Here is a 20512-nt window from a genome sequence, read left to right on the forward strand (position 1 = left end):
TCCCCCAGGATGCGACGCTGGTGGCAGCAGCTCGTGCTCTGGAGGAACAGGAGTGGTTTTACGATACACCACAGTCGTTCGTTCTGCAATGCATTGAGATCGCATTAACTAGGAACTATTTCTGTACAAGAATGACTTGTTCCTGCAAGTCTCCGGTACTTCAATGGGCGCAACTTTTGCGCCCAGTCTGGCCTGCATTTATGTAGGCCAGTTTGAAGAACACCATATCTACCATCACGCCAATCCCTTCCAGAGGAATATTTTCCTTTGGAAGCGATATGTTGACGATGTGTTGTGCATCTGGGCAGGCACTGAGGAGGATCTATTGCTCTTTTTGAATAGGCTGAATACACTAGACCCGAGCCTTAGATTTACTTGGACATATAGTCACCAGTCTGCAACTTACCTGGATCTTGATATCCGGGCTGAACAGGGCCAATTGAGAACGATGGTACAGCAAAAAAACCACTGATAGAAATTCTCTATTACTGTTCAATTCTTTTCATCCACGGGCCCTCAAAGATAATCTGTCAGTGGGGCAATTCCTTCGTTATAGGAGAAACTGTTCGTCCACGGCGGACTTCATGCAACAATCGGAGGGTCTGTGTGATAGAATAATTCAAAGACAGTATCCTAGAAAGGTGGTAAAAAACACGAGAAAAAGAGCTTTGAATACACCACGTAGTGCTCTTTTGGAGACGACTCAAAAGCCAAAAAGCGACTGTCTGCCAGTCGTTATGACATATGATCCGTTAGCAAGCAGACAACTTATGCGCAAGAATCGGGATTTATTGTCTACAGCGGATTTTAAGATGCCATCTCCCAGGTTTGCATTTAAAAGAGCAGGCAACCTGAAGGATAAATTAGTGCACTCTCGGGTGAGAGTAGAGAAAAATGCATCTACACTACCGGCGGGTCATTACCCGTGCGGATCTTGTTCTGTATGTGGCTTGACTTCCAAATGTGACAGAGTAACTTTGTTGGTCGGTAGGATATGGTATTTAGCCCAGTTCACTAATTGCAACACAACCAATGTGATTTATCGCATCACATGTAGGTGTGGTTTGCATTACATTGGGTTGACTGCAAGATAAGAATTCAGGGACATCTGAGTACCATCAGAATAGGGAAATTGACCACTAAATTTGTGCAGCATTGTGTTACTGAGAGGCATGACTATAGATCCTTAACTTGGACAGTTTTAGAAAAGGTCAAGATGATGCTTCGAATATGGATACATTACTAATCAATAAGGAAGCTCGCTGGATTTTTTCTGAGAAAGTCGATAAAATTGGATTGAATGATGGAATAGAATGGAACAGAATCTCCCTGTGAGATTGAGACTGGTGAGTGCTTCTTTGTGTCAGCATGCCCTCTATACAAGCTTCAAAATAAGCCCGTCTATGTCCAGCGAATTCTGTCTCAGGGCATTAGCTACAGTCTCTGATTTCTGGGAGTCTGGGCGTTCCTGCCTCTTAAATCCCCTCTATGAATTGAAACCTGTGGGTTGTATGAAAAAGAAAAAACACTATTAGGAGAAACATGTCTGAAAAAAACATGCTTATACTATTAATTTGGAAATTTGGGCGTTCCTGTTTAATCCCCTCTACTAATTGAAACATGGGGGTAACATGAGGAGAGAGAACGCTATTGGTATAAGCATATTTAAAAAAGAAAAAAATACCCGTGCTTACATTAATTGGGTAGATTCTGAGAACTCCCCGAATGATTGGGTAGCTAGCTGCTGGGAGTTGTAAAGGTACTATCTCACTACGTTTTAGAAATTTGGCACCTTTTGTTGCTTATTTCATCATGTTCGTTCCATAGACACGAGCGTGTATGTGTATTGCTCGAGTTCGTGGCAATCATTGTTACTATCCAAACAAGGTCGGGTGCATATTAGTATATACACTGAGATTGCTTGGCTGGTGTGCATGTACGATATATACTTTGGGACCAAGAACCCCTTACATTTGGTTTTTTAAGGGAAGAAAGAGAATACTGGCTCATTCCAAGATGGCGCCCCGATTTACGTGACGTATCACGTGACTTTGTTGTAATCAACGGAAGTCACGGGGTAATTGACGTGTTTATCAGATGGCCGTGCGAAGACTTCGGAGCGGCTGAGACGAAGCCGGGACGTGATAATTGTGCGGTGAGATGTATGAGCGAGGGAGTGATACAGGCATAAGTGCATTTACACTTCTGGGCATGGCGAGTGTATACCTATGTGGGAGTAACAGGCTCTGGTCCTGTGCAGAATTTTGTCACAGGTTACATTATCTGATAAAGATGCTTTTGGACGAGGCCAGATAGCGGAACGAGTATGATCACATCCCTAGGTAGAGAAGGGATAAAGTTGAGATCAGTTTTAATATCCTTAAGTCTCTATAACTGATAAATATAGGTGATGTGCTAGATACTCTCTGGAACACATGTGTTGAAAGACTGGTTTTTGATTTTAAAAATCTTTTTACAGAATGCCCAAAGTATAAGTGGGCCTGCGAAATACAGGATCACTGCAAAATTTACGGTACCTGTCTGACACGCTGTCGAGCTGGTATGAAAAACCTGGGCTGACAACGGGTAATGACAACCCACGTGATTTTTATATGTATGGATTATGTGAGATTCTGTTTTGGCGCTCAGTGTGTAACGTCAAGAACCCTTTCTTTCTATGTTTTGCAGTCACAAGTAGTTCATTGCAAATGTGCTGATAAGGTGAATGAAGTCCTGTTGCCCTGAAGAAATTGCCGTAAAAGTAAGGCAATGAAACATGTCGGCTTACTGGCTTCCTGTCTGTTAAAATACAGCACTTTTTTATTTTTGAATTGACCCATGAGCAAAGAATAAAATTATGATGGCCATGGCTCTTTATCAATTTTAATTCAGGACTATGGTGTGTGTTGTTCACATACTTTCACCTTTTTTGTTGTTGGTCGAGTTATCCAATTTTCTTTGAGCAAGGTGGCAACCTATGATGAGAAATGTGGCAGTACTGGTGATGATCTAACCAGTGTCAGCCCGCTAAGGTGTTGCGCACGTGAGGTGCTACCTTGTTCTGCACATATTTTTCTTCACTGATGTTCACGGTGTGGGGTGTTATATCCCAGTGATTGAACTGTTTTTTTCACACATTTATATAATTTTTTTTGAACATAGTGACTGCTACATTGTTCTAGGGTTCTTGCAAAACTTTTTTATAAATTAGTACAGACCCTGGTAAATTGGGAATCCACCTCACAAATCCAGACAATTGGGGGTGGTTCTGAAGAGGCTAATTTGATACCTCTCGATTCCTTCTGTTAAACAGCGTTTAAATTATTCCTGTACTTAATAGATTGGGTCCTTTTGTTGGAAAACTGTTTTGAGTGGGGGATGACCCAGTCTTTTTCTTTTCCCCTTTGGCTCCTTATTGCTATGCCAAGAGTTAAGAACAACCTGTATAATCAACCTCACCTTTACAATATAGGTGAATCTCCTGGGTTGTTCGTAAATAGGGGTAGATAATTCATTGTCCTGAAGAAGGTGGCTTCATTCTGCTTTTGTACCACCGAAACGCGTCGACGCTTGTTATTTTTAGGTTAAATTTGAGTAACAGATTATTGCTTGTACAAGATCAAATGATGTTAATACTGTAATTGATTCTTTCGAATTAACCATTGTAAATTATATATATATATATATGTCTTAAATTGTACCTCCCTTTGATGTTTTTTAACACTGTGTAAAACTATCGGAGGTATTTTTTTTAATGTGATTTTGTATATATACATATGGACTTTTTTAATATAAAATTACAATTGGAATTTATATGCATTTGCTTTGGGTTTTCCCTTTCAAGACTGGTGGAGTGGTATGTTGTGAATGCTATTGTATAAGTGCATTGAAAAACTGGATATTAGCTATCCAAGAGTGTTATCTTATTAAAATGTTTAGGGGGGCACCACAGGTGCATCCCAGGGCCCACTACAGAGGGTCAGAGCGGACAGAGGCCCTGCTAGGGCCCCAAAAGACTCTTTCAGCCAGCATTTTCATGGCGGAAAAAACGACAAGAAAAGGCTGTTGGAAAAGTGTATCGCAATCCCCACAGCATTGCATGAGCATGCACCACCTCCATTGTATCGTATCGTAAAACGGCGGTTGGATAGATGCCTCAGATGTTGTTTGGACCGCCAACGACAAGCTGTCAGATGGCCTCCCGCACAAAATCGTAATGAGGCCCTTAGTGCTTAGAAGCATGTAGGCCACGGAAGGTAACTTTGTGGTTTTTTACGGTCATAAAGAGCATCATGAGGTCTGATCTTATATTAAACTTTCTGGGCTACCCACTCCTGGGTAGACTGGCAACTATTCAAAACTTTGGTAATTTGAAATTAATCTTTATCACTGGAAACAAGAGGTTCATATTGTTTGGAAATTGCATAACAACACTTCCTGGACTGTTGAGCAGTAATGATTCTTTCTCAGAGACCATCACATATAACTTGTGACCAAGGAATCATGTATTATGACAAATCTAATTTTCTAGACTAAACTGACAAACCTTCTGGTTTTATATACAGGCGCTTCCTGATGCTACTGGAACTTCTCTTCCCCTATCCACCTCAAGCTATTACTAAAACCAAGACAATGTTTTCTAGCACAGTAACCCTGACCTCTCACGGACCATTCCTTTCTTTTTTTTATACTTATTTTAATTATAATACTGCATTGGTTTGTTTTTTTACAGTTGTTTTTATTAGAATGAAAAGCAACATCAGTCACATATAGATCAACAATCATTGCATGTTCAGACATATGTTGTCTATAAAGTTTACCAATCAAAAGTTCGGTTTCACTCAGCCATCTGTATCCCTCCTGATCCATCGGCGTTCTGTCATTTCCATTTCTGTGGCAGGTGAGACGCACAAATCACCCCTGTAAACATTCCACTTTCCCCATTTCCTATCCCACTTCTTGGGGCAACCTCTAGATTTGAAAACCTCTTTTTCTGCGATCATACATTTGATAATACTGCATTGTTAATTACAGAAATTATTACGTTCTACATTTGCTCGTAATCTGCTCATGGGCCATCAACAAGGATTACATTGCAATGTGAATGATGTATCAGGGTTATACACCCACTCATCATTTATACTTGCAGTCCTTGTGCAGTAATCACAATAATAAGGATCATACAGTAAGAGTAAGGAAAAGAAAAACATAACATTGCACAGCAGTGACTGGTGATGGAGTTCCCTCTAAGCACTGAGGATACCAAACTATTTATTATCCAGTTCGCGAGACCAGACGACCGCCCGTCATTCAGGGGTTAAGTGACCAGTGTGGGTAGTGGCCTCACTACAATATTTGACTCTCCTGCACTTGGGTGTCTGGGCTATCCCTTTTCTCTGTATGTGGCAAAGAGGTGTTTGGTTGTGTTCTCTAAGTGGTATCCAATTCCGACTCCAGTTGCGAGTCTGGCATTCGCAACCCTTCCAACATGTGTCTACAGTCCATCAAATCCCGTTCAGCATGTTCGTCCGTGCGTACAATGTCATGGACCATTCCTAACAGCAATACTGCCTTTTAAGGCTACCTCTTCCCTAAAATGTTTTGTTAGACTGGTGTGTCCTTACTTTGGACAATGCAGTAGAGCTCCTATCATGTTTTAACAAAGGCATTAAACAACCGAACGTGTTTAAAATGAAGGCATGAATGCAACTTTGGATTTAACATGAACATAAACACACTTACTATCTGGCAACTTAAGGATGTGCTCCCCAAAACTTTTAAAATATGGATGTTTCATTGCTTCTTCAGCTGACGCTCTTGTTTTTGCTTCATACTGCAATCAAAATGCAACATCATTTAGTTGTCACATTCTTGAATTATTTTAAATAATTTTTTCCCCCCAAACAAAAAACAGATATTCAAAATGACAATGCTTTTAAATGAAGAACTACTTACAGCTTACTTAAATAGCACATATGTCTATTTCACCTAAATATAAGTAGCATCGATTGTATTGCACATATTATTATAATATACTAAATTAGCAATTCATGAGACCCTAACCCAATGTGTGCCTAGTCCCCTCTGGGATGAATGATAGTATGTGGGATTTTGAAGTATGTCAGAGGATCCAGTACTTTCATTTCAGCTATATATATAAAAATTAAAAAAACAATCGCACACACTAGTGTCTTCATTAAATTAAAAATATTGGTTTGGTCTAATTCTAAGGAAAAACCTAGTTATTAAAAGGACTTTTTTACCCCAATCTAATTAATTTGTTGAACAAAAATGATGCAAACCACTCTCACCCACATATGGTGGAATGCTTCATCATAGCGGTGCTCCTTCCTTACCAAGTGCTGCTAAGCAGGCTCATCCAGAGCTCTTAGTCTAAGTAAATCTTGTTCCAGAGTATGAGAATGGTCATATTGATTTAAAACAGTATTAAGAATACGAAATACATTTCGTTTTTATATCTAAATCACACCTTATAGAAGGTTACATAACAGTTAAAAATGGGATAAAGGGTTATATCAGGACTCCTCCCTTTGTAAGGTCAACACGTTTCTGCTCCCTAAAACCATGTGACATCACAGGACTTTCATCAGAACTAATATCACCTTTCTATCTTCTGTACAAAACCACCTATTTTGTGATATAGGTGGAAATACAGAAATACCCAGTCGGACAATGTTTGAAGGTATTCTGGATACCTGAGGGAATTAATCAGAGGTTTAACGGTAATCAATTCAAAGCCTAAAACTTACTGTCATTAATCATGACAACAGCCCTGTTATCACATCAGAAGAAGAGTAAAGGAGTTACTTACCTGCAGTAATGCTCACTCTAGTGGATATTCTGTCTAACTACAAACGCCCTCAAATACCAGGTGGAAACGTTTTAGTAATTAAGTTTATATGCCGATAGGTGGCACCATCAGACTTCATGTTGGCTTCACTCCACCTCCGGAAGTGTCGGTATGGAGCTGTATACAAGCGTCATCCCTGCACAGAAACATCAGTTTACAAAAAAAGCGTTTTGCGGATTACTGCTGCCAAGGCCGTAGTGGCAACCTTAACTCTGTTAGAATGAGCCTGAAAGCTCTCAGGATGCTCCTTAGGGCAAGGCATGCCATATTTTAGTGCAGACAATGATCCAGCTCAATACGGTCCATTTCTGGACTGCCTTTGCCTTTTTTGTACCAGAAACCCCAACAAAAAGTTGGTCATCCTCTCAATGCACCTTAGACCGATCTATATAAGCTAAGAAGTCTTTTGTGATCCAACTGGAGCAGCCTTGACCTCTACTTAAAGGAATGTGGCAGAGATAAAAGCAGGGAGCTTGATGGATTGCCCTACATAGAAAGCCGATACCGCCTTTGGTAGAAATTATGCAAAAGTACAAAGCACCAGCTTGTGCAGGGTGGTTTCCCAGACAGTGCCTGCAGTTCACAGACGCTCCCAGCTGAAGTAACAATCAGGACAACAATTTTAGGGGTCAATATCCACAAGCAACAGCAGTGCATAGGCTCAAGAAGACCAGATCCAAATTAAATACCCCATTAGGCATACCAAAGAGCATAGAAAGAAACATGTATGTAGGGCCTTTAATAAAATACATTACAACTGGAGACTTAAACAGAGTGCTGATCAGGTAAATGTAAAAAGGTGGAAGGGGATGACAAATAACCTATAATGCGGCCGAAGGTAAGGCCTTGCTGGGCTAGACACAGGACAAACAGAGGGAATAGCCTGCAGCAGATTGATCTGACAGTCCTTGCACAAGGCCACAATCCTTACCAACTACCCAGAATAGATGGACATTGTTGACAGACGGCGAGATGTCAAAATGATATTCACGGCTTAGGCAGATCAAATAAACTCATCTCAGTCTGTTCAATCTGCATGCATGCAAGTACAGGTTGTGCAGGTCTGAGTGTAGCACTCTGCCTTGTTGTTTTGACAGCATGGCCTCCTGAACAGGCAGACGGAGCAGAGGGAACATGCTCAGAATCAGCAAGCTGGAGTACCAAGTCCTCCAAGCCAAGCCCAGGTATACAAGTATAAGCTTAATTCTATCTCTACTGACCTTCTACAGAACCTGGGGAAAAAGCAACCTAGGCAGAAATGTGTAAAGACCAGAGTCCCACTGAAGGCGAGGCACTGAGTGTGAGCTTGTCCACTGTGGCATTCAGAGATCTGCTGCATGGTTGCCAGTCAAGAAAAATTCGGTGAAGGTCAAGCCAGCCACTGAGTCAGTGCCTTCTGGCACATCACACAAGACCCCACATCATTCGGTTTGTTGCAGTGCACATGGCTGTTGTGTTGTGTGGCAAAACCTGCACAACTGCCCTTAATGGAAAGTAGAAAGGCCTTGAGAGCAGGCTGGATGAGATGCAGTACTAGAAGGTTATTTAGGCACCTCTGCTCTAATGGAGATCAGAGGCCTTGATCTCCACCTCATCTAAGTGGCTTCCTTAACCCAGAGTAGATGCATCTGTCAACATTGTGAGATCTAGATATGGTAGGGAGTAAAACTTGCTGCAAGTTAGATTGGAATTCTTCAGCCTCCACTTAAAGCCCTCTGCTGCCTAGTTTGACACATGGATGTTGCCCGAGAGGCACCCCCAGTGCTAAGCCCATTGAAATTCCACTACAGAGAAAGCAGGTGCCAAATGTAATGTGGCATCAGCAGGATACACACAAGGCCTGGATATCAAGAAGCCTCAGAATTGTCTAGGTCACAACACAGGATTGAATCTGAAACATTAAGATCATATTCCGACTGTTCCGGACTCGCTGTGAGGACAAAAAAGCTTTTAACTCCCACTACATTCAGAATGACCCCCTAAAAATGGAGTCCTCTGTTGTGGCCTCAGGTGGGATATTGATGCATTCAAGGAAAAATCCAGGGAAGACGGAATAAACACTGGTGTCCAAAGGAGATTCGCAAGGCCCTGGGATGATCCAACCTTCAACTGGGAGTCATCTAGGTATGGGAAAATGGGATCTTCCGACCTGTAAACATGGGCTACGTCTACCTTCATTACCATGGTAAATATCCAGGGAGCTGAGATGAAGCCGAAGGGCAGGATGGTGAACAGAAATTGTTCCTTCTCCACAACAAAGTGGTGAAAACATCTGTGGAATTGCAGCATGGGTACATGAAAGTATGGGAGGAAGAGGAAGGTCTACTAAGGACCTCTACTGCAAGAGATACTGTGGGGCAATCTTGAGAGGTTCACAGGTGTTTGAGTGCACACAATATCTTAGGGTCTGGCCAGGAAAAATAAGCTGAGTGGCACATTGCATGGTAAAGATAAGACACAGAGGTTACCCTCTGAACCGTTCAGTTCCACTTTTATCCCAGCTTAAACAGTGTTCGTTACAGTGCTTAGGTGTGGGAAGAGCATAGCAATTGTTTAACTCCTTCTCTTTTTAGCACAGGCAGCAGGACATAGGTAGGCATGAGACATACAAGCAGAATCACACAATAGAAATATTTCTTACTGGAGTGAAAAGGATGAATCTAGATACAAGGATTAGAAGAATATTTAAAGTCAATACAGAGATGTGTGTGGCCTGTTTTACCTGTAGCTGTTTCACCTTTCAATTTGATAGTTCAAAGATTTAAATGATAAAACAAAATTCAGATTGAGGGGAAAGGGGTCAATGGGCCTGCTCTATCTTATGTTGTCCCTGCCAAGCAACTATGTTCAAAGGACCAAGGCCTTGTCTCAGAGCTATAGCTCCTGGCAGTCCCTGCCAAACAACTGGAGACAACGTTTGCTTTCACAATAGTTTATTTAGTTAAAAAAAATAAAAAAGTAAAATCACTATGGTTCAAGTCTTGAAAGAACATTTCGTTTTCCAAAAGAAAGTATAAACGAGAAAAAAACTACAGAACATTTAGAAACATCCAAAATATTCACTTAGTTTGTTGATTTGATGTATTTATGGACCAGAAAATTCCTGGTTGCTTAGCTAGACACCCACAGACCGCAAATGCACAGCAGCACTAAATAGTTCATCTTAAGGGGGCAGGTTAGCGCAATGGCTTGGAGCTGTGTTCGAGAACTTTGATCTCCATGTCACAGGTTAATAGTTAGACCAAGTTGGCAGTTATCACAATTGTCAACATTTGGTGGTTCTTTATATACCCTTTTAGTGAAGTTTAGGGGAAACGTGGAATATTAGAGGTCCCTGCCTCTCTCGCTGATGGGCTGAGCATCCATGTTTAAGATGATCTCATTGCCCTGCTTCCTCTTTACTTGGCAAAACACGTCCTTTGAATTTTTTTTTAAAGACAGTGGAGACTGCTGTCCGATTATAGCCATGAAACGAGCAGGCCCCAAGCACACCACTGAAAAAATGAACAAGTGAGGTGTACGATGGTGGTATTGTCCTTCCATATATCTGAACGTATTACTGAGCCTCTCAACTGCCAATTATTAATGATTGGGTATTCGCACCCCAGGGCGAGCCAGCAGTAAGAGTGGATAGGCATACCGTGGGAGAAAAGGGGTACCAAGCAGGTGCAGATCCCCCAAGACCCTACTGCAGTATGGAGGGAAGCCACAAGGTAGTTGGGGTGGGAATAAACTCTTAGCAGGGTCCCTCACCTGAGGGACAGCAATTTGCTTTCAAAGCTGGGAACTATTCAAGGGCTCAAAGGAAGCGTCATAATTGGGATAAGCAAATTAGAGGGCATATGGTAATGAGATGAAATGAGCTCCTTCAATACATTCCGGCAAGAGTACAAGATGCTAGAAAGTGAGTATTATAGGTATTTACAGGTTAGAAATGTGCTAGCCTCCCATATTAAGAAGGACACCCAGTTAGAGAATTCCTTCCCTCTCGAGTACATGATTTTGAATTACCCCTTACAAAAGAAAGCATCTTCCCTAATTTATAGGAAAATATATAACAACTCACCTCATGTCATGCAGACACCAAAAGAGAAATAAGAGGTAGACATAGGTACTATGGAGGACGAGAAATGGGAGGTGACGAATGCCTTAGGGGATATCTACAGGGGGGCCCTTTTGGGAGAGTGCAGGGGGTCATGTGTTGGGAGGTCCAGTTAAGGCCTCAGAAAACAATCTATGATGTATGTATGGGGATATGCTAAGAGGTCGATATATGCAAAGTTGTGGATGACCCTATGGGTGGTGGCAAAGCGAAACAGAGCCTGAGGGAGGAGCAGAGATCAGACCTCATTCGATGAAGGGATGATATGGCCTGGTGTATACGGGCAAAAAAGCAAATATACATCATCAGAGGTTACCCTAAGAAATGGAGCAAGATTTGGAGTGGTGGCAAACTTATAGTGGGTTACATACAAGGCTGTAATGGGAGGTACGGATCGATACATTGCCTGGGAAATGTAAAACACCGGTTTCAATATTATGTTTTAGATTGATAAGGCAGAGCGTTCTGTGCAGGAGAAAGCAATACTGGAAGCCTTGAGTGATATAAACGTTTTAGCATACTTTTGTTCTCAATAACAAAAAGAATTTATTTATATAAAATAAAAAAATAAAAACATTTGGTGGTTCTTTAGTGCTCCTCTTTCTGAAATTAGTTGGTGTCCTATTGTGGTTTTCGGTTCTTGATCAACACAAAAGAACAACCCAGCAAAATGTAGAAAGCAGACCTGGATAGCAGAAAATGCTTGACTCACAAGGGGTACTTCTATATCTATTTAACAATTTTCTAAAGACAATAGCAAATATTAATTTGTTTTCTTGTGCTTTTTTGTATGTATGTCGGGACAACCACGTGCCTGGTATTTGGGTTCTTCCACTGTCGTACAACTATTCTTCAAATCTAGCTCACAATGTGTACGTTTGTCCGATTCTCTGTGACTAAAAGCAAGCCCATATATATATATAGGATTTAGCATTTAGATTTCGAACTGTATCCCCAAAGACACTTAGGTCACCAGTATGAGGGTTAACCTGAAGTCACCAACCTATGAAATAAAACATCATAATGACAAACCTCTGCCAGAATGTCTCGATAACACTACATTTCCAGACCGTAGGTATCATTTCACCTTTTACACATGACAGGGTATGTATGCAATTGAGCGATCTCTCCCACTTCATGTTGCACAGTGTGGACCTAGTAAACCCTCTGTGGATGCCTTTTAACTAGATTAGCAAATAATATGATGAGATAGTCACTTTCCAAGGCACCATAAGCACCTCCCTCCAATTTTCTTCAGTCAAGTCTACATTCTGTTGCAATGTGTATCTCAGTATTGTTATGAACCCCAATGTACCCCAATATAGGCCTAGGTAGTTACTCGACCTTTTACCTACATCTGTCCTCCCATTATTCTACATAACGGGTTGGCACTGACCTTTTACCTAGTTAGGTGCTACGTGACTGTCGTGTGGTTTCCTCCGAAAACTAGCCTCATGTATTATGCATGATGATTCTCATTATCAGAGCAGGATTACTGAAATAACTCTGTATAAAGGTCAACTATCGTCATCCTTGCCAGACATGCCCACAGTAGACTTCTGGGTAGAATCCCTGAGGGTGCCTTTCGGGTATATAAGCACTACATCTTCGCTGGGCAGACCAGAGGAGAAAGACTTCCATGCGGATGATAGATGCAGAGGTCCCTGCGCGCAGACACTCCAGCACACAGTGGTCTGACATACCTTGCGGGGTGTCCATCTCGAGACCAAGACGGGGTCCTTTGCTCTCCGACATCAGGTTATGGTGTTGGCTTTATCCTAAGGGGATTCTTGGCTATACACCTACATACATGGTAGGTGCATTTAGGTACATCTAGTTAGGGTTTGCATCGTAGGAGTACGCATTACTACTGTTATGTATCTATACGCCTGCATATATTCATTGTTCTACCTTTTCTTCACTCTACTGGTGCTCATAATAATATATATATGTTTATGTCTAATGGTTGTTGCAGCCCACTATTTTACACTACAATTACGCTGGTTCAATAAATACTTATTGAAAAATTCCCCCCATTTATTCTGTGTATCTCTCTGAGACAAAGTAAGCACGAGTGACTGAGCGAAAAGTACTGTACTAATTCCACTATCCCAGAGGGGTCAGGGTTGTCATGTTCAATAGTTGCCAGAAACTATTCACTCCTTAGTAAGAGGGGGTCACAGTGGCACTGTGAGCTAGCTGGTCTACAGACTAACATATCCTTTGGGGGTGCCTGGAGTCAGTCTGGACACCAATCCCTTAGTTTATGTTGTCTAAACGCGCAGATCCTATATAGATTTGTAGGAACTACACGACAGTATGGTAAACCTGTTGGACGAATTACTAACCAGTGTCCTGTGCATTTGTAAAACGTTCCTACACTTCAATCCATCAGTTGCCAATTTGGCTTTGAGGGAGCGGTAGTCAGGAACTACTTGGGTTTCTTTCAAATACCACCCATAGCGGATAACTAATCCGTAAATTATTATAGAACTGATTTTTGTGGAGGTGAAACTGTATGAAGTTCTGTGAAGGATTTAACGTGATCATGTTTGCAGCACCTTTCCCAGTTTGGAGACACCCATACAGTCCAAGCAAACCAAATTCCAGCGGCATGGATCCTGGTCCAGAGAGTTGTTAACACACAAAGGAATTTCCTTGGTTTGTGTTGGACCTGGCCATTTTTGTAGGGTTGTCCCCAAACATTTTGTCTTCTTCCTCTTATTTTTTTGGACCTGTATTTGTTGGTTTTAGGACTCAGGGCACTTTACCCCTGCTAATCCGTGCTAAAGTGCATATCTTCTCTGTGTAAGTTGTAATGGTGATTGGTATATCTATGATTGGTATATCTGATTTACTGGTTAGAACCTAGTAAAGTGCACTGTGTATGCTCAGAGCCTGTTATGTTATGTTATAACAATTTGTTACGCGCACAGCGACTCCAGCGAAGGAGCATCCCGGCGCAGAGACACGGAGCAGTCATAACACAACATGGAGATAATGCTACAGAAAAGTAGTAAGACAGGGAAGCTAAAATAAGAAGGTTTTTATGGCTCTACGAAACGACAGCAAGTCCTCTATCAGCCGAATTTCAACTGGGAGAGTGTTCCAGATTGACGCGGCTCTCACCCTGAAGGACCGGCCCCCCATCCTGCTGAGCCTAAATCTGGGGACAACCGCAAGGGCCTGACCTTGAGATCGAAGATTGCGGGTAGGGACATAGAAAGAGATGGAGTTGGCCAGGATCTCAGGGCCAATGCCTCTAAGGATTTTGAAGGTCAGACACAGGACCTTAAAAAGAATACGCTTCCTCACCGGGAGCCAGTGCAGGGAGCGGATGACATGAGACACCGGGCAGAACTTAGGAAGTCCAACAATGGCTCTCGCCGCGGCGTTCTGCACCCGCTGCAGACGGGTTAACTCAGCCTGGTTAGCCCCCGCCAGCAGAGAGCTAGCGTAGTCCAGACGGGAGATGATGGTTGCCTGGACCACAAGCTGTCTGGTAGGGGCATCGAAGAACTTAAGCACCGGCCTTAACCCTCTTAAGAGACCGAAGCAACAGGCTGCGATTTTTTTGGTGTGCCCTATGAATGTGAGACCAGCGTCTAACCAGACCCCAAGGTTCTTTACCTCCGTCACTAAGGTCGGAGTGGGGCCCAACTCCGAGGGCCACCACTGATCGCCCCAAAGCTCCACTCCCTTCCCGACAACCATAACCTCTGTTTTTGAGGCATTCAGCTGGAGACAGTTACCTGTCAACCAGCTAGCCACCGCCTTCAGTCCGGACTGAAACCTGGGGGCATCCTGTTCCGCATCCCCGCTGAGAGTAACCGCCAGCTGTGTGTCATCGGCATATGAGACCATGGTTAGGCCCCACTGCCTTGCGACATCAGCCAGCGGCCTCACGTAGAGATTTAACAGCGTGGGACTCAGCGAGGATCCCTGCGGAACCCCCATGGCCAGAGGCTGGAACCTGGACTTGAAGGGAGGGATGGCAACACAGAAGGAACGGTTGTCTAGGAAGGAGCGGAACCACTGCAGCGCCAGGCCGCCGATACCAGTCTCCTCGAGCCGCCTAAGGAGGATGCTGTGCGATACAGTATCGAATGCGGCGCTGAGATCTAACAAAATCAGCGCCGCCGTCTGACCAGCATCCAACCTTGCACGGAGATGTTCCACCATCACCAGAAGGGCAGTCTCCGTGCTGTGACCAGCACGGAAGCCATTCTGTGTGGGATCGAGGGCATTGGACCGGGCTAGGTATTCAGACAGGGCCAGATTGACATGAGCCTCTGTCAGCTTAGCTGGCCAGGGCAGCAGCGAGATGGGATGGTAACTTTCCGGCTTAGACGGGTCAAGAGATGGTTTTTTAATGATCGGAGACACCACCGCCTGCTTCCAACTGATGGGAACGACCCCAGTCTCTAAGGAGAGATTGACAAGAGAGCGTATAGCCACGCGCCCCACAAAAGTCTGATCTCGAAAGAGGGCAGGCCTCACTGGGTCGGATGGAGACCCAGATTTAACTTGCGGCGCAAGTTTGTCAAACCCTTCCAAAGTGAGGGGGGGAAATGAAAGCAGAGCGGGCTGGTAAAGTGTCTCCTTAGGGCTACCCATCGCTATACCAGTACTCGGGAAGGTCCGATATATAGACTGAACTTTTCCCAGGAAATAGGTAGCGAGGGATTCACAGTGTGTGACAGAACTCTCAACCGTAGAGATAGACCGCTTAGACATGAGATCTTTCACCGCCTTGAAGATGGCCTTCGACGGGTTAGTGCTATTCCGGAATTCCTCGGCATAAAATGCCGCTCGGGCACGACAAATGGCCCGGTGGTAGAGCTTGACGGACGCGACATATGTAGCTTTTAACTCAGCCCCATATGTCTTCCGCCAGGCCTTCTCCGCCCGTCTACAGGCTCCCTTCAGAGCGCGCAAAGCGTCGTCATACCAGGGGCTTGACACTAGAGGGTTGATCTTCGTTGTTACAACAGGTATCAAAACATCCAGAGCCCTAATGAGCCAAGAGCAGAAGAGATCGTACCCCTTCTCTACGTTGTTAAATGGGCCCAAAGGTTCCACAGACAGAAGATGGTAAAAGTCATCCAGCCTGAGTTTACTCCAGGGTCTCCTGGGTACCCGCTTGGCTGAAGAGGTGGAAATGTTGGTAGTCATAGGGCAATAAATGGATACCAAAGAATGGTCAGACCACTCTACAGGAGACACCGACGTGACTTTAGCCTCGGTCAAGTTGGTAAAAAAAGGGTCAAGAATATGTCCCCCGGAATGAGTAGGCTGGGAGACCAGCTGAAAAAGTTGAAAGGCCTCTAAGTCCATAAGAATACTACGTGCTGTCAGACAAGATGGAGCATCGAAATGCAAATTTAAATCGCCCAAGATGGAAAAATTAGCACAGTCAGTGACCAAGGTGGCGACAGTGTCTGGGAAAACATTCCTGAACGCCACATCACTGCCCGGCGGACGATACACCACCATCCCAGAGAGTGTAAATTCTGGGCTGACAGAGACTTTAAAAGAGGCACTTTCACAGCCAGCGATCTTAAGAATGGTCCACACACAGGAAAAACTAGATCTCACTATCAAAGCTATACCCCCCCCTCTGGATAGCCTATTCGCAGTATACATAGAGTAGCCGGGAGGGCAAACAATATTGGGAATGGCAGTGTCGGCTTCCTGAAGCCATGTTTCGGTTAAGGCTAAAATATCCGGGGTTTCGTCTTCAATCAGGTCGTACACATTTTGTTGATGTTTAAGAATCGACCTGACATTAAGATTCAAAATCCGCAGTGAGGGCGGTAGCCCCCTGTTGTGCCGAACGGCAGAGGGACAAAGCCGGGAAAGAAGCTGCGGGGGGTCAAGCGCCAAACCATTACAGGGACAGCGGTAGGGGCCACATAATGGATGAACGGGCTGTAGAATGCAATGACCGCTCGCCTTACCGATAGAGTACAGGCGCTCCCTGGAGTATGTATGCATGGCAACAGTGCTGGGTAGACGAGAGCAGGCCAGAGCCCGCCACGTCCCGCGCGTCCTTAGCGCGGACGGGCGCAGACGGGCAGGACTCTGGCACGACTCCGGCCACGCGAGGACACGCGAGGACACGCGAGGACACGCGAGGACACGCCCGCTGCGCGATCCCGCTGCGCTAGGGGAGGAGCATGAAATACGCGTTCCCCCGCTGGCGCATGCGCAATGCAGCGCTGTCCGATGTAATGGGCCACTCACCCCAGTGCAAGATGTCCGCCACCCTGGGAACCAACCCGCCAAGCGGCGGTGCGGGATACAATTAATGTGCAGGTAAGGGGCTGAGGTAGAGCAAGGGTCAAGCGACCTAAAATCAATTCAAATTAAACGAAAATATGCAATAAAATGTAGCAGAGCAGCAAGCGCCGTCACGCTCCTGTCTGCAATGAGCTCCGTGTCAGGGGAGAGAGAACGGGGACTCGCGTTAAATACGCGTTCCCCCGCTGGCGCATGCGCAATGCAGCGCTGTCCGATGTAATGGGCCACTCACCCCAGTGCAAGATGTCCGCCACCCTGGGAACCAACCCGCCAAGCGGCGGTGCGGGATACAATTAATGTGCAGGTAAGGGGCTGAGGTAGAGCAAGGGTCAAGCGACCTAAAATCAATTCAAATTAAACGAAAATATGCAATAAAATGTAGCAGAGCAGCAAGCGCCGTCACGCTCCTGTCTGCAATGAGCTCCGTGTCCCGCTGTAATTCAAATGCTACTATCTGGCCTGCAGCACAGATTGTGCCACCCAGATGAGTAGCCTTACAAACCTGTCTCAGGCCTGCCACTGCAGTGAGTGCAGTTGTAAACTGCACTGTCAACCTGGCCAAGTGCACCCACTTGCCAGGCCCAAACCTTCCCTCTTATTACATTAAGGCACCCCTAAGGTTGGCCCAAGGAAGCCCCATGGGCAGGGTGGAGTGTACTGCACGGACTATCTCTCCCATAGGTTTTCATTGGAGTCTTTGTAACATCTTACAAATGTAACTTTCTAATTGGGAAGAGATAGAGCTTTGGAGTTTGGGCTCCCTGAGCTCAGAATTTAAAAATACACCTTTTAGCGAAGGTGATTTCTAAATTGTGTTTGAAAATGCCACTTTTAGAAAGGGGGCGTTTTCTTGCTGTACCAGCCTGTGCCTCCGACTTCTTGTGGAATCCACGTCTGGTTTAGAATGACCATTAGAGATAATGGGGTAACCCAGTAACCCTCAGAACCTGGGCATTTATGACAAAGGCAAAAAATGGTTCTGTTGGGAATTTTGTAAGCTTAGTTAAATATGCAGTTAATGCTAATTCTCAATAAGTAAATATTCATTCACAGAGCGAAAAAATTATACACACATGAACAGAAGGATTCAGAGATTAAATTAATTTTTACTCTGTAATCAGTATCCGGAAATTTTTCTCTCAAAAAGGTATGTATTTACAGGTCTGACCAACCATGATACACATACAACATAAAACAATCAGTGATTGAACATACTCATTGACATAGAATCACAGAATTGTAATGGTCATTAATTGCAGAGCGCTAGACGGACACAGACGTCTTTGCCGGGAACACTATTAAGTGGCGATCGTTTTGACGGCACCACTCTTTTCCAGTTGAATAAATCACTGTAAAGAATTCATGATTAATTCAGATGTCGGCTGACATCTCTAATGTGAGATCAGGAAATTAAATCCTATAAAATTCTGATTCCAGGCAGCCAGCCCAACTTTTTGTCCTGAGGAAGACCCGCTCTAGATGCATACAATCCAGCAATACTATATAGGGTCGAAACGTCGTCGTTCTTTGTCCAAATTGTCCACGCACTTCCACAATCAGAATTAGGAAATCATGTCCAATTGTGGTTAATGCTCTTGAGTTTGGACTTTGTCTGTATTACTGTATTTTTGTTATTCGTGTATATGGTAAATGTGATTCTATGTCAATGAGTATGTTCAATCACTGATTGTTTTATGTTGTATGTGTATCATGGTTGGTCAGACCTGTAAATACATACCTTTTTGAGAGAAAAATTTCCGGATACTGATTACAGAGTAAAAATTAATTTAATCTCTGAATCCTTCTGTTCATGTGTGTATAATTTTTTCGCTCTGTGAATGAATATTTACTTATTGAGAATTAGCATTAACTGCATATTTAACTAAGCTTACAAAATTCCCAACAGAACCATTTTTTGCCTTTGGTTTAGAATGACAGCTGGGTTGTTCGTGCATTCACTCTAGACAGTCACACAACAGGAGCTGAGGTGTGCCCAGCACATCGTTCTGGCCCATCACACGGCTGATGGGCCTTACTGAGCTAGTGTGGTGGCAGGAGTTGTCACTGACACCTGAACAGGGCTGTGCCTGGCCTCTCAAATGCTGTCTCCACCCCCCTGTAGTGTGTCTGGAGAAAAGGCAGGACAGGATCTTGTGGACAACAAAGACTTTCCTTTGAAGTATGCCTACTTCAAAGGAAAAAGGGGGTTAAGTATTGGACCTATAACCCCACATTCTTAGAACACTCCTAGACTGGGCACTCTGCCAGAAGAAGAGCGGAAGTGCTGTCAGGAGTACTGCCCCTTTGCTGTGTGTTGCTTTGCTGGGTTGGCCTGCAGTTGCTGCTTCGGACTGTGGGCAGTGAAAGAACTGGACTTTCGCTTTCTTGTATCCTGCTTTTACAAGGGCTTCTGTGTGCTTGCCTTCTGTTGGAAGTCTCAGGGCCATCGAAGACTTCATCTGGAGCATCGCTGAACTCCACTGCTGGAAGTTCTGACCTGCCAAGTGGGGCCAATTCCAGTTCTGGACCCTTGAATGTGGTTCTGCTGCTTAAAGACTTGAAAATCCATGCATCATCCTTTCAGCGCTGTTTTTTTCCGCCGCAAGCTTGCCACGCGGTTGAAAAACCAATGCATTGACATGGTGCGGCTGAAAAGTCGATGCAGCGCCTGTTCGCGGCCCAAAGAACAGCAGCAGCTTCAGTCCAGAGCACAGAGTCTCTGACTCTGACGCAGGCCCTGCTGTGCGGTTGAAGGGATTAATGCACCACCTGGCTGTGGAATTCACCGCAGCGCCTGTGTCGATGCCACCTTGACCCGCAGTGCCTGGATATTCACATACATTGCACCTGTGTACCAAGTTTCCAATGCATCACCCCGCCGAAAGGAGTCGCCTCTAGAAATCGCAGTAAGGAATCGACGCAACACTTCTCTATCCATTCCCCTGGGACTCCAGAACTGCAGCATCGCTGGGTTTTATGAAGCTTTCCTCCTTTGCAGCTGTTTTTCATCTTGGATTTTGACGCATCAAAGGTACTTTGTGCTAAAATCAACGCATCCATAGAGTTCTATGGATAGAATAGCTTAAGCCTTTTAAAATATTTTTAGATATGTACGTTGGGTGGTTGGTTTAGATAAAGATTGGTTATTTTTCTAAACTGGTGTGGTGTTCATTTGTAGTGTTTTCGCTATGTTACTGTGTATTTTACGTACAAATGCTTTACACATTGCCTTTGTG

The 20512-nt window shown here is 44.1% G+C and overlaps 1 protein-coding gene across 4 annotated transcripts in view; it reads right to left on the minus strand.

The window, feature by feature from the left end:
* LOC146797742 (cyclin-dependent kinase 17-like) overlaps positions 1-20512 on the minus strand; it is a 655932-nt gene that overhangs the window by 61564 nt on the left and 573856 nt on the right. For all 4 annotated transcript variants that reach the window (XM_085624901.1, XM_085624900.1, XM_085624902.1 and 1 more), the window contains one exon: positions 5743-5833. In XM_085624901.1, the coding sequence (XP_085481027.1) occupies positions 5743-5833 (91 nt within the window). The remainder of the gene's footprint in view (positions 1-5742; positions 5834-20512) is intronic.

Source organism: Triturus cristatus, chromosome 9 (genome assembly GCF_964204655.1).
Source record: "Triturus cristatus chromosome 9, aTriCri1.1, whole genome shotgun sequence".
Lineage (NCBI taxonomy): Eukaryota > Metazoa > Chordata > Amphibia > Caudata > Salamandridae > Triturus > Triturus cristatus.